This window comes from Microtus pennsylvanicus, chromosome 21 (genome assembly GCF_037038515.1).
Source record: "Microtus pennsylvanicus isolate mMicPen1 chromosome 21, mMicPen1.hap1, whole genome shotgun sequence".
Lineage (NCBI taxonomy): Eukaryota > Metazoa > Chordata > Mammalia > Rodentia > Cricetidae > Microtus > Microtus pennsylvanicus.
The window spans coordinates 33,155,587-33,170,942 of record NC_134599.1 but is presented as its reverse complement, the minus strand read 5'-3'; the positions used below and the strand labels follow the sequence as shown (position 1 = coordinate 33,170,942).

At 46.9% G+C, this 15,356-nt stretch overlaps 1 protein-coding gene across 2 annotated transcripts in view; it reads right to left on the bottom strand.

The window, feature by feature from the left end:
• Positions 1–269: 269 nt before the first annotated feature.
• The window catches only part of Camkmt (calmodulin-lysine N-methyltransferase), a 391,397-nt gene continuing 376,310 nt past the window's right edge, over positions 270–15,356 (bottom strand). For both annotated transcript variants that reach the window (XM_075955374.1, XM_075955375.1), the window contains 2 exons: positions 6,384–6,515; positions 270–790 (listed from right to left, as the gene is read on the bottom strand). In XM_075955374.1, the coding sequence (XP_075811489.1) occupies positions 713–790; positions 6,384–6,515 (210 nt within the window). In that variant the 3' untranslated portion in view covers positions 270–712. The remainder of the gene's footprint in view (positions 791–6,383; positions 6,516–15,356) is intronic.

Below are 15,356 nucleotides of genomic sequence, written 5' to 3'. Positions count from 1 at the left end.
GATAATAAGCACTCCGCACACTCCCCCTCCTTGACACGGCACACTGAGACTAATCACACATAATTGAGGAGGAGGAGCAGAGGGCTGGCCACGCTATTGTGTCCAGAGGACAAACGGTCAGTTTATGAGGCTTTGGGCTGATGTAGTCATTTCTTATACATCTATAGGGGGAAAAAACCATCCTGTTTGAAAAGAAAAAATAATGAGAGACAGAGAAAGAGAGCAAACGATGATAGATTGAAACGATTAACTGGGACGTCAGAACAAGATGGAGTTTATTTATTTATTTAACCAGAAAAGAAAGGTGATGTTTTCTGTATTTACTACAGATAGACCACCATTACCAAACAGAACAAAGACAATAAAAAAAAATGGGGGTGGGGAGAGGGAGATGGGAATCATCCAAAGAAATTCTGCTTTAGAGAGAAAAATATTTAGACTGCTCACAAGATCTCAGACAGGCTGCTGACATAGAAGAACACTCAAGGGTTGGGGGTGAAAAGCAACAAGCTGACCGTAGGCAGGGAAGGGGAGAGAGCTGGGGAGGGCCACCTAAGAGTGATGTGTGCCAGGGTGCCTGGAGTAGCAGAACCAAGATGTGGAATGTGGAAAGGAGGGTGCGGTCCTGAGTCTCAGGGCACCCGTGGTAGACTTCTCTTCTTGTGAAAATCATTTCCCCGTGCATCTGATTTTTTTTCCCTCTGTCTTTCTTCTATGCCATTTTGGTTAAAATCAGCAGAAGGGGGTAATGGAGGTTTTCTTCATATAAGTCCGAGTTTTCTTTTTTCAACTGCAAGTAATAGAAACACAAAGTAAAAAGAGTCAAGCAAGAAATTTTTATAAATTGATATTAATTTTAACCTAAACACATAATTCTGGAAAAATTAATCATATAAGAGCAACTCAACATAATTGTCGGTAGGACCGACACGATGATGATATTAAAACAGGAATCTGAGGGTTTGTTTTGTTTTAGGCAAGGATTAAGTGGTGTTTTTATAAGTACCAAACTGCACCATGCCTGAGGGAAAGCTGGGCTACCTTCATCTTTCCCAGAACAGCGTTGGGCATGTCTCTCTGTCAGCCTGGTTCTTGCTGCCCTAATCAGTGCTGGACCGACCACTCAAGGCAGGCAGGAATGTGGGATGAGTTGAGACCATGGCAACATCCGGGCATTTCAAAGGCTGTCTAGGTCCTCCTTGTGGGTGATAGCTGCAATGAGGAACTCCGGACACCACCCCCACTCCCAGGAACATATTCCGACAGAACACCAGTGCTTGGTGGTGCTAAGATGACTTTCTGAGGACCTTCTGTGATATGATTTTAAATTCCAACCAGTCTTCACAGCTAAGCTCACATTCTGGAAGATGTCGGGGAGGAGACTTTATCCCCCTCATTTGGCCACAATGAATCTGACAGTCACATTTATATTTGTTCTAGCAAATAGTAGTTTCTCTCTTTCTCTTTCTCCTTTATTTATTTATTGTTTGTTTGTTTTTGTTTTTTGAGACAGGGTTTCTCTGTGTAGCCCTGGCTGTCCTGAAACTTGCTCTGTAGATCAGGCTGGCCTTGACTCAGAGATCCACCTGCCTCTGCCTCCCGAGTCCCGGGATCAAAGGTGTGTGCTGTGTCACACATCTGGCTAGTTTGTTACACAACAGATTATGAATTGGTATTTCTTTAATTTCTGAAGATCAGTCTTTCTTTTCACTCTACTGGACAGCAATTCTTTTACTGCCTCAATGAGTCAGCACTACCTATGTACTCTAGAACATCTCATGAATGGTTCCACTACTTTATCTGCTGGACTGGCCTGTTAGGGAGGTGTTCGCCTGCATCTCTCTTCTAAGTCCTATTCCAAAATGGTGACAAGTCTTCACCATTAAGAACAAGAGCCTCCCTTCTCCGCGGGACCTAAAGCCAATTTCACCTCCTCCCGAAGCTGCTTTGCTGAGAACAGGTGGGGCACGGCTTCTGGTATGGCTCACAAACGACTAGCTGTCTACTTGGAATGGAACTTGAAGAATCCGTTATCCCCCATGTATCAACAGGGTCCATCACTCTCTGGACCGGTCATCGCCATCATTATCAGAGTGCGTGAAACTGGCTTCACTGACTCCCCTGTCCATGCCCGCTCACTGTGCACACCTCAGCCATGCATCACCCTAGCAACAGAAACAGCGCATTGAAACATTTCATGGAGCGGAGAGGGGGCCATGATAGCTAAGTCTTTCCTCAGGGACTGGGGATAAGGGAAAGCTGAGTACTTTGAGCGAGTTAGCTGACCTACTCACTGACAAGGTTCTAATACACACAGCCTCAAACGATCTCTTTACAAAATCCCTGAGGTAACATATGGGATAAATAATTCTTCCGTAAATATGGTCTAAGAATCACTTTTAACTTGAATTCTGTGCTGACCTCTGGAGGCCAAAGCAGAGGTTTGGCTGCAGGAAGGGGCCAGCCTGGTCCTTCTTCTGAGCCTTTCTGAAGATTGAGGATGTGGGGGGGGGGGGAACTCCCCACTTCACAAACAGTACTGTGACACCCACCTAGTTATCTCGGGACCAAGCAAATCTGTGACAGGAGAGTCCTTGAACACACACAAAGCTGTTGGGAAATACTGGCTTGGATGGGGGCAGTGTTGCAAGGCTTAAGAATAATTCCATTTACCTAAGCTGCACTTCTTTGCTCAATTAATAATTATAATTTTAAAGAGTAAGAAAGCACCTTGAATAAAAAAGGAACAAAAAGCAAATTGTGACGAAAACAATTTTTCAGTTTCACAGGTTAAAGCAGGGTCTTTGAGGACTGCACGGAATTATGGAGCTGGTATTGGCAGCATTGTGCTTTACTTCATAATTGGATGTAACACACTCAGCCTTACTACAGCGGGAACAGCAGCAGGAGTGGAGTTCAGACTGTTTACCCTTTACCGTATCCACAATTATCAACAGCACACCACACAGATTACAAGCACCAGCCACTTGTGAATAGATAAACACATGTGCAATATGGCCGTGCATTTCACACAATGTACTGACTTCCCGGCTCAAGCCCATTCTCCTCTCTCTCTCTCTCTCTCTCTCTCTCTCTCTCTCTCTCTCTCTCTCTCTCCCTCCCTCCCTCCCCCCCCCCCCAGCCCCACCCTGGCTAAGTACAAAAATGTAGAGAAGAAAATCTCCAGTGCATTTTGCCAAAGTCCAAAAACAAAACCCAAACTCGTGGTTTGTAAAACTGTATGTGGAAAGAATATTCAAGCGGTTTCCTCAATTAATTTCAAGCTAGCGCTCAGTCTAACCGGAGGCTCTCCCTGGCTAAGCCGCTGGCTACCTTAACAAGCTTGTATCTTAGAGGTTTGCACCACACCATGAGGTAGTATGTTAGAGTCTCAGACTGGAGGGACCAGGAAGGGGCTGTGGAAGAGAGGGAAGGGTTTTATTTTATTTTCTCCTTCCTGTTGCCCGGACAAACAGAAAGGCGCTGTTGTAAAGCCGTGCGCCACCTTTGGCTGCCTGGGTCCTGAGCGTGCCGGCTGCACGGTGTGGGCACGGTTTAACAAAAGCACGGGCAGAAAGTGCGGAATGGCACCGTTTTGATTACAGGCTTGCTTTTTAACGGAAATAAAATTTCACAGTTAACAATGAGAGGTGAAAAGTTTAAGAGGCAAAAGCTGTTCCTCCTGATCGCTGACTGTTAATCAGCTTCATGGGTGGTTGCCTAAATCTGTAGATTTTTTTTTTTTACCTTGCACTACTGCCAAGATTGTAACTAATTTTTTCCCCTGTTGAAATAGGAGGGGTGAAAAACTCGGCATAGAAGGCAGCTGTGTATGAGTGACGTGAGGCACTAATGCAGAGGGCAAAATTAAAATTCATGAATCTCTTCACAACCATTTGTGTAACAAGATTAAGACGGGACAGCGGAAAAGAGCGGCATTATCAGGCGTCTTACAGTCGTCCAGCTGCTTACGCTCTATTCCAACACAGTAGGGCTAAGAGGATAACAGGCAGCCCGAAGGGAAACGCTGCTCCTCCGATGGGGAGCAGGCGCGGCCCGGGGACGGTGGACTTTGGCCAGAGATGCAGAGGAAGAAAGCTGATTGTCGCTCAAGATGGAAAACTTTTAAGCCGTGGCTATTAGCAGGGCGGCCAACAAAAGCGGTCAGGGAGGAGGTTCCTGCAGCCGAGCCGGTCCTCAGCTTCCTGGAGCTGCGTGGAGGTGGCAGGGACAGGGTACTTACTGCCTTTGGCCTCAAGCCTGGGGCTGAAACTCCTGGGCTCGGTGAGCAGGAACACCGGCATCCCCCTACTCACTCCACCTGGCTCCTGGAGTGTGTGTGTGTGTTTGTGTGTGTGTGTGTGTCTGTTAGGGGTGTGCGAATCTGCTGAAAAAGGGGACACAGGATGTCAAACTGATAGAAACAGTTCTCATTAAACACACCCATACCCACACATAAAACACTTTGACCTAGGACTGCATAGTATGTCCCCTGAGTTCTTCCTGAGTTCTTTTTCCTGAGAACATCATTCATGCAGGTTCACCCACAGCCACAAGGAAGGCAGCACTATTTCTGAGCCCACTGTCAGCAAGGGGAGGGATTTGACTTGTAAGCAAACCTAAGGTCATTTAATTATTTAAAGAGATGTATTTATGTTTGGAACTGTTAGTCAGTCCGCAGTGACCTACTGCGTACTTCCTGGGTAGAGTACACAATACAGATGCCAGAAATGTGTTCTGAGGCTTTCTGAAGGAGCCGTGCTTAGCAGGGTAGGGTACAGTGCTGGGAAGCAAAGGAAGAGGCTGCCAGCCCCTGGAGCCTGACACTCAAGTTCTAGACAAAGGAGAGGTGGCACTGAGGACCCAATGCCTTGCTTGTCCCATCCTACTTCAGATATTTCCGAGAGGAGACGAGGGGCCTTAGGGGACAAAGGCAAACATCCCTGCTGGTGGAAAGACCCACACCTTCGATCTCCTGAGCTGTCACTGAGAAACTAAAAGCGTCTGTTGTTCTAGGGAGCAAGCAGATGGCATGACACCAGAGCAGCGTCAGCTGATCCCTGTCCTCCCAGCCTGACCCTGGAGAGAAGGCCACCTCATTCCTTTGGTTGAAGGCTAGGAGAGACACTTTCCCCATCAGGTAACCCCTCACAGCCATTCCTTTTGTTCTGGGGACAGGATGGGAGGGGGTCAGGAAGGCATCACTCTGGAGAAGCAGGTAAGGCGCGAATTACTTGCCACTGGGTTCCTGTTTCCTGATTTTAAGCCATGGGTCCCACGCCACCAGTGAGAGGAGATACCATTTAACTTTCAGTTCTCAAAGCACCATGCACTCCCACACCCCCGCCCATAGGCTAAATGGAGCCCCAGAGACACAAAGACTGGTAACCCATTTCAAGGAAGTGAGAACGAGCGTTCTTTCTCTTGTTTGGAAGATCCGATCTGTTTTGCACCTAAGTTTCCAGGAGCCAACACATTTTGACATTGTATCACTAGTCCTGGAGCAATAAAGAATTCTGTGCACATTGTCCCTGGAGAAGATGAAGGTCAGGTTTTCACTTTTCTGCAGTCACGGCTTGTGAAAGCCTGACGAGCCAGAGTCTCCCTCCCACCATGGGCAGATGAGCTCAGCAAAGGGGCATGCCTGTGAAGCCCAGAATACAGGAGAGACCCGCCTCAGACTAGTCCCTGTGACAGGCACCAGCAAACGTGAGACTCCCAAAAACTTTTCCATGAAATGCTTGTCTCTTGGTGTCCTCTATCGCCCTATGCCCATAAATAATAAAAAGGGCTGATAACATTGCTTTATGTAAGCAGGCTTAGAAATCACTCTCGGAGAAGTGCTTTTGACCTAAATCTTGTAGCGCCTCGTTCTGACATATAACCTCGCAACTGTGAAATTCTGTATGAGATTTAACAGTCTCAAACTGTCAACTGACCCAGCCGTAAAGCAAGCCGAGATAAAGATTTACAGTCCAACATGATACAATTAGACATTCACCTTCTATTTATTTCAGTGCGGCTAAGCATTTAACCTACTTAAAAGCCGAAGGGTTTTTCATTGGAACACAAATGCGTGTTTGTCATTCATGCAAAGCTGCCGCCTCCTCTTGCATCTTGCAAATTAGTCCATTATGAATGAAAAAGATGAGTTTGTTTCAGAGAAAGGGGTAAACAGGAATGGTTTCTGTAAAACCCTTCTAGACATGCAAAGATAAAAGATGGCTTTACCACACGAAATAATCAGATACAAGTAGCCGGTCGGAAGCAACACACCTAAGGGGTACTTTAATCAAATATTTGGGTTACCTGCCAAAAAGACCATGATCTCTTCAAAATGCAATGCGGATTAAAGTGTTATCTAGCACAAGCAGAAAACTAACCTTGGAGTGGAAGTTTGAAATGTGTTCATCATAATTTTCATGTCTTTGGAGCGAGAAACCAGCTTTTTCTGCTAGGCTGCAAAACTGGTTGAGTGTATTCCCTCGACGTGGGGCAAATACCATTGCTTTTCCCTAGAACATTAAGAAAAGAAATTCACACAGTTTAAAACTAGAAGGCAACCAAACACAACAGACATGAGGTCATGTCCTCTCAGGTACGGAAGCTTGACTGTTCTGGAGACATTTAAGCGGAATGGACACACAGGGAGAAGCATTTCAAGGGCAGATAAAGAAAAGAATATTTCACACTCAAATATCCACGTTATATTGTATTATTTCCAGATAATATATATGTAACAAACGATACGTGACCAGGAGCTGCTGTTCTGGACAAGGTACCCTGTATCAGGTCTAATGGTTTAGGTCATGGATATTAGAATTGGGGTGGCTGCCATCGTCTGTGACTCCTTCACACCTACCAACACGGCTCCACGCGCGTGGTGACGATACCTATACACAGATCAGAGGTCATAGATCAGTGGCCACCAAGAGTTCTCACATTTTGGTCTTGTCCCTGGTCTTCTCTGTGACTTTTCTGGTCTGGGACAAGGTTCCAAAATGTAGGTTTCCATCTTGAGTGAAACCCCCCAGAAGAGTCCCCATTGTAACAAGACGACTCTACAGCCATCAGATGACAGTGGTACCATGCAGGTAGGTAGGCATTTCCAAATGGTCGCATAATCTGAAGAAGACTGTGGCCCTGGGGAGAACCCGAATAAAATGTCAACTGGACTTCAGAAGGCCAATGTGACAAGACACTTCACAATGCCCCTGTACTAATAACTGGATGCCCTGTGGGCTCTCCCTTCCCCTGACCTGTACACAAAATGACCAGGTTTCCAACTCTTATTTTCTCCCCATTAAACAAAAACAAATACCTACATGCTTCTGTTAATTCCATGCTTAGAGCTCTCATCCAAATGCCAAGGCAGGCTCTGAGGGAATTATGAGATACAGTCCAGTTCTGTTTTTTTGTCTGTTGTTTGTTTGTTTGAGGCAGGGTCTTGTCATGGTAGTCCAGGCAAGCCCGGCTTTTGCGTTCCTCCTGCCTTTACTTCCTGGGGGCTGTAGTTGCAGGCACGAGTGACCATGCCTGACTTTATTCCAGGTTCTTAGGACAGAAAGCCATCATCCATACCCACCGACATCTGTTGGTATGGGAGTGTGTGAGACAATGGGCTCGCCATCAACACATCATCTCCTCTAGTCTCCAACCTATAAAAGTATCCACAGGCCCATTTCACAGGGATGCTCAGAAAGTTGGATAGTTGGCCAAGGGGACACCACCCAAATGTGACTAGAAGTTCACCATCCTGACTCCAACATGAACACCCTTTTTCTCTATTTCTTTGTCTCTTTGTTAGCCACAGTGATGACAACGACAACGGCAGCTACCACTGTGTTAGCTGCTTCTCAACCCCCTGGAATCCCTTCGGCACTCTTCTCCACCACCCTGTAGATTAGACATTACACTTTACAGATGAGTAAACAAGCAGTGGAGGGGTTGAAAACCAGGAGGAACCGTGGGACAGAAAGAATCCTGGACTCAAACATGGATCCCCACCATCCAACAGCTGCGGCCTCGTAGGACAGTCAGAACCACAGCACCCAACTGAGAGCTGGAAGGATGCTGGAGATGGTGTGGTCTGATCCCCTGATCCTGCACACAAGAACCTGCGGTCCACCCCCTACCCACGGCCAACCCGCTGAGTTTGCTCATCCATCTAATGGGAAGAACCGAGCTGCATGGCCTTTTTGTTTGTTTGTTTTTCCTTCCAGCAAGCTGTGAGGCTCAAATGAAGGGAATGTAAAAATAATTTGAAAAGCAAGGCGATTCAGACATAAGATGGGGGGGGGGAATCCATATTATTCAATCGTGAATCCTCACCCCACCCCGTCTACCTGCAAGAGAATGAATACACTGCTCTGGACAGCAAGTGTGTGTTCACATTGTGTTTACCCCAACATTTACACACACAGGCACGTAATTACAGCGGCACCAGTCATGCCACTATACCCGGGGTTCTGTCAGCTTTTCCAATATTAATTGCTATTTTCAGGCAGTTTTCAAACTTAGCAGCAAAAATTCGTTTTTATGTGAAACTAGATATAATACACGGTCTCAGCAGGAGAGCGTGAGTCAGTCTTTTTTTTTAAGGAGAAAAAAAAAGGAGGGATTATGAGTCGGTCATTTCAGTCATTCCAAAGGGGGAAGTTGTTTGCCCTGCAAAGATTGTCATACAGTTACAATCGAGGAGTTGATTTTTACAGCTATGATCTAAGCTACATTATCATAGCGTTTCAGGGTGACAGGATTCTTGGCTGGGTTGATGCTGGCACTCACAAGGTGCGTGCTTCCCACATCGCACTCACTAGTGGGTTGGGAGTGGGTGGGTAGGCTGAGGAGTGTTTTCTGACTAAACAGCCTCCCTCTGCTTATGGCTCAGCTCACCATCCATTGCTAACAAACACATTCAGAATAGAAGCGAGCAGCCCCCCTTCCCCTCACCAGCCTCTCCTCCACACTGCAGCCGGAGTTCTCTTTTTATCATCACAGACACACGCTACATCCTTGTTTGCCATTGCCTGTCTCCTCTGGATGGACCGTGTGCTCCATGACAACAGGGTCTTCTAAAGCTCTATGCACCGCACTTCCTCGGTGCCTAGTAGACAGTAGGAACTCGGTCAATATTTGTTGAGAGAATAAACTAAATCTAGATGCTAAATAATCTGCCCCCCCAAAAAAAACCCCACTGGTCATGGAGAATTTGAAGGTCACATTCTATTGCTTATTCTTTTGAAAAGATTTTCTCCAAGGCGTTTTTACGCAAACCAGCTCTTGGAAGTGATTGCAGAGGACACGCATCCGCCCAATCCAGCACCCACAGAAAGAGCAAGAGGGAAAGTCGTGTTGGTCCAGAATTAGTTATGAGTTTTAAACTGTCTTTCATTTTATTGAATATCGATACATTGGAATGTGAATTAATGTTTTGGAGGGTGATAACATGCCACCCATCTACAGAGCCCAATCAGGTTGCCAGTCCCTGCACCTTGCCTCAGTGTCCCCAGAGGAGCAGGGCATGTTTGTACAACCAGATAGATATTTACCTTATAATTTAGCCTGCAAGGAAATCAAAACAAGAAAAACAATACAGATTTTTAAATTAGCACATTACCTTAGAACAATTATTTTCAATTTACCAAAGTGCGACTTTCTAAGCATTCAGCCACAGAATCATTTTTGTAGAACTCAGAATGAACACTCAATTGAATGTAGAGTTTGACTGACGGACAGACATTCACAGGACTTCACTTATGCCTGGAGAGATGAGCGAGAAGTTCCAGTCCTCATCAGAGACACTGTTTACAGCATGAACTCCACTGCCTTAGCTTTGCGAGGCTGCTCCATGCTCAGGTGTTAAAGGGTACACATTTGCAGGAAAATAAGGGTGCTTCGGAGTTATTTAAGAAAGGAGTGTGCCACGCCATTGAAACGCCTTCACCTCCTCCCCCTTCCAGGTAACCAATTATTAAATACCAATTACATGTTTAAGCTTATGCTTATTTTTGGTTTCTTTACCTAGTTTCTGAGGTGTAGCCTTCGCCCACTTTTCCTGCCTCTCTCTGCCTCTGTCTCTGTCTCTCTCTCTCTCTCTCTCACTCTCTCCTCCTCCTTTCCCGGCTTCTCTTCTCCAACTAGTTCTTTGTCAGTGACTCCCTGGCTTCTGTGTACTTTTTCTTCATGTTCCATATAATCCCAGGCATCTTCACTGAAGTCCTCAGCTTCAACTATCATCTACCTGCCAATAATTTCCAAGTAGATAACGGTCACACTCACCTTTGCAAAGGGACCACGCCCATCTTTCCAGGTGCCTCCTCATCTCTGCATGTGAGTATTCTGAAAATATCTTTAACCCGTGAAGTGGAGGGTAGCCCTTGACTCCAAACCTTACCACACTAAGAGCACTAATCATCAAAGCCACTGCTCCGACCCTCCCACATCCGGGCCCAGGGATGCAGAGTTGAGGACCTGTGTGCTGTGCATTGCCACGGCCGTTTCCAGCTGGGCGCCTGCAATCAGAGCATCGTCCTTGTGTTTTTTCCCTTTCCTTACACGTTCCCTCTCCTCTCTTCTCCCCTTTCTTCGCGGAGTCTCACATCGCTGAAGTTGGCTTCAACCCCCACCCCATCCCCTTGTATTCACGTTCCAAAGTTCTGGGGTTACATGAGCCACCACACCTGGTAAGGCACTATCTTTCAAAGCCTCAACACCATGTCCCCGCTACTTTCAAGTGTGTTCTGAGCTGCTTGTGGGGAATCTGTAGGGTTAAGGGGAGACCAGGGCTGGAAGCACAGGGTTTCCACATCCTATTTAATGCTTTGTGGTTTCATTTCGGTGCTGGCTCTTGAACCCAGAGCTTTGTGAGTGGCGGGTGCTCCAGCGGTGAGGTACACCTTGACACCCTGACTTACGTTCATCGCTTTAACCTGGATACTAGCTAGACAGTTTGACCAAAGTCTTTCCAATTTAACAGGGTTTGGAGACTCCTAAGATGGGTCCTGACTTCTTGGAATGGCAGACAAAGCGCCATGTGACCTGACTCATACCCATATCTACAACTGTCTCTGGCCCTCTCACGCATGCCCACTTCGTCCTCTTGCCAAACTGAACTAATTACAGCTGATGTGTTCTTTCAAGCATCCCTTGCCAGCAACCTTGTAAACAATCCTCTGGGCTGCAGTGCTTCTCCTCCCTCACTTTTTCTGTCTGCCTGGTAAACCCTTTCTCATCCCTTGGCACCCACGTCAGACACCCCACTTCTTTGACGCCTTTTCTGACTTCCTCTGGCCTCCACACGATGCCCTTCCCCAGGCAGTCACTTCACTCTCTGCCTCCACGGGTCCCCACAGCTCGCCTCTCTTCACATACCATTGCGGCTGCTGGTTTCCTTGGGGTAGGGGTATATTGTTTCTTACTCTCCCTTCAGTTCCCAGCTCTGTACTGAGCACCCAAGAGGCACGGAGAAAATGAAGTCCACACCATACCTTCTTCTTTGGTGTCAGTAGCTCTTAAATACATGTAGAACTTGGTCCATGCTGGGACTTTGAGGAACTCGGCTTTTCTCAAACACTCCTTTCCTGACACCGTTCCCTCTGCAGATTCTGGGTGGCCATGCCACTGTGCAGAAACACTCTGTGGCTCTCTAGCACCTGATCCAGCCCTATTTCTCCATCACAGTATAGTCACCTTCACAAAATGGTACCCCAAAGCAACTTTTGAGCTTCATTTTTCGGCCTCTGCTCGAGCCTCGAAGTAGACAGACACACCCAAGACAGAGCACGCTACAGGCAAACGGCATGCTCTTCCATACTCCCCATGTGAGCATTCTTACTCCCTCCACTAGATGTTACTTCTCTCCCCTTCCTTTGAGGTACAGCACGTCCGTCTGATGCCTCTTAGGCAACCTTTCCGAAACCTCCAGTCGCCTGTGCTTTCTCCTGGCACCTCTTTCCTGGTCATGCTGTGTTATAACGGCCAGTGGCTCGTGTGTGATTCCTTAGAGTGTTCCTCGTTCTCTCTTCACATCTCCATGCTCTGGAGCTCAGGGCCAGGCCGACCATGGTTATGTAGCAAGGATCTGATAAAACAAAACTATCCGCCTGTCCAGCCTGTGGTCCATGGTCCACCTATGGCAGCTTGTGGCCCAGGATAGCTTTGAATGCAGCCCAACATAAAACCCCATACACTTAAATAAAATATTATGAGGGTTTTTTTTTTTTTTTTGAGGAGAAGGACTTGATGGTGCAGCTCATGGGGAGTGTAAATTTTGTAGAAGACAGCTTCACGTTGCAATATCAAAAGAGACCAAGTAAGAATTTGGGTGTAGAACAACAAAAAAGCCAGCCAGCATTACGGAGTACTTCCTGTATACTGTTGTATAGTCTAGGTAGGCCTTGAACTTGCCAACTGTCTGGGCTACCTGGATAAACCTGTATCTTAGAGCAGCTCACATTTTATTGAAGACAAGAATTCAAAAGCTTCGTGTAACTGATAAGAAAAGTACCAGGTTGTATTTTGCACTGACATCTATGCGTATAACACATTTCTACAAACAGGTCTTCAATTCTTGGGTACCCAGAGTCTATCTGCCTTGTATCTTGGGTATCCAGAGTCTATCTGCCTTGTATCTTGGTTCTCCAAGAGGAACGCACAGTATACCATATGTACTTGAACTGAAACAGTACCCAAGGCCCTTAGGAAAGAACTCCCCAGGACTGGGTCTGTGTTCTGAGGGCCTTAAAACCTTCTAGAATCTCTCTATTGTTATATTCCATTTCTACCAGCAGGTCAGCAAGGGATGGCTGAACAGTTTTGCACCAAGAGCTGCTGGGTCTTGGACCTGGCCAGCAGGCCAGAACCCAAGTGGGCTTTCAGCACAGTTTCTGTCACCACATGAAGCCACACACATGGCAATTTCCCTGAGATTAAAAAAAAAAAAGATGTTTGCACTGATGTAAACAGTGGTGTTAGATTTAACAAAAAGATGAGGAAGTCAGTCAGTAAGGAGAGACTGCTTTCTTAACATGGGGGCTGATGGCTCTAACTGCAGGGCTCCCTGGACATAGGCAGGGCTCCCGTGATTGTGTGACTGCTAGGGCCTGGCTTTTAAAAAGGTTACATTAATTCCACAGTGACACATAAAGGCTTATCTATTAATTTTTGTTATATCATTATTATTGTGGGTGCACACTCCAGCACATGTATGCGGGTGCCCATGTTGGGGTCAGAGTAAGACAACTTTCTGGTTTTCTCTTTCCGCGGTGGTTTCAGGGGATCGAACTCAGGTCAGCAGGCTTGCGTGACAGGCCCTTTTACCTGCCGAACCATCTCCCTGGCCACAGTGATATTTCTGAGCTGTGGATGGTTGGGAGGAGGTGACAGCCGGCTGGGACACTCTCTGCACTGCAGTCCTTCTGGGTCCTTTTAGTCCTAGCAGCCCGGGCTCCCCTCTGGGACACACAGTCACTTTAGAAGACTATTAGCAGATGTCATTTGCTGGTTGTCATTGCTGTTCAACTTGCAGGCTGCTATGGCCAGATTTTAAATTGCTTTCGGGTCTTCTGATATAGGACATCGCTGTTGTCACCAACTTGGGGAAACATAGCCATGAGCGGTCACCCTATCAGTCATTAGCAACAAGAAACCACTTATCAGCAGGGGAACGAGAAGTGGGGGGGGTGCTGCTTCTTGGAATGAGTAAAATTTACTGATTTCAGGTTTTTTTGGGGGGGGGTTCAAGATAGGTTTTTTTTTTTTAATATCTCTTTTTTTCTAGAGAGTTCCTCACAGTGCTCTGACAGAAGCCAGCTGTGTACACTAGCAGTTTTCCTAGAGTTGAAGAAAATGTCCCTTTCAGGATGGTGGCATTTTTTTTTTAAATTTATTGGTGGAATCTGGGACCTGGTGTGGTGACTCTCCAGGCTCTGAGGTCAGCCTTAGGATCTGACGCTGCCCTTGGGACAAGCCAGGGGCCCACCGGAGAGGCCAGGCTCTCTCTTTCTGCTTCCTGTCATTTATAACTCCCCCATTATAAAAAGCGAAAAGTAGGGAAGGGCTCCCTCCTTGCCCGTTTGACTTGTTTTTAGACGCTCTGATGCCCAGGTACTGATTTGGTCGCGTTAGAAATTAGTAAAGAAAGACACTTCATATATAGAGTTTGCTCCTTCCCATGGCCTGACCCCCAGACCTTCACGTTGCAATTATTTAACTCTCACTGATGTGGCCCTGGCTGTCTTCCTACCTAGCTGGACTGTATGTACAAAAGGTGTCCTATTCACTCAGTAGGCGCTCCCCTTGGGACCCATCAGGTTCTGCTGTGCTGGGGGCCACAGAGGAAAGCAGGAGGTGCAGACACGTTACACACAGAAATCCCTGAGGTCCGTATCAGGAAAACAGTCTTCCTCCCTGCCATCATTGGTTTGAAAGCGCCTTCTGTACCTAGTCCCTGCTGTAGTCAGAAAGTCTCTCCGGCACGCGCATGCGCCACACAGCACGGCGCCGCACGCGCCACAATAGCTTCTCTCATTTTGTAGAGAAGAGACTGGGGAGAAATTGAGGTTTCTGGAGAATAAAACCATCAATGACAAAGGCCAGATGTGAACCTATGATGTCCATTTCCAAAGCCTAACTGTGCCTACCCTGGGATATAGGTCCGGGAGCTGCTATATGAGTGTGGGTGAACTGGACACCCCCCCTCCGCCCCCGTGGGAGGCGAATGGGCCATGACAGGAGGCTTCAGAGCCATTAGTGCGGAACTGACCCCACAACGTGGCCTACCATCAGCCAGTCTGCCATTTCTTCTTAGGACCACTGTCTCCTATAGCAACCTCAACGAGTTAATAGAGCAATAGCAAAAGCCAGCTGTTATTACAGAGATGTACTGTCTTGTTGTGTAGTCTAGGCAGGCTTTGAACTTGCCATAGAGTCCAGGCTGCCCTTGGACTCATAATCCTGTGACCTCCTGAATGCTGGGATTATAGGCATGTGCCACCACATCCCATAGCTGCCTTTAAAGGTGAAGACCATCAGTCTGATGGCCGGTGAGCTCCGACTTGTTTGTTTGTTTGTTTTAATGCCTTCTCTTCTAGATCTTTTTGGGAACTTGAAGCATGTGATGACCCTTGTTCAGACCCTGAGAACTTGCAGCATCCTATAAAACCCACCAAACACTAAGGATCCCCCAGTACAGCACCTATGTTACTTCCTTGTGGACACTTGTAGTATCTTCATCTTCAGACCCTGGGCCACAGAACCATGGAGGAATTGTCTCGGCTTAAAAGAAGCCAATGCCTAGTTTTAACTGTAATGTAGTCATTGCATGTGATCTTAGCCTTGAACTACAACTGTGCACT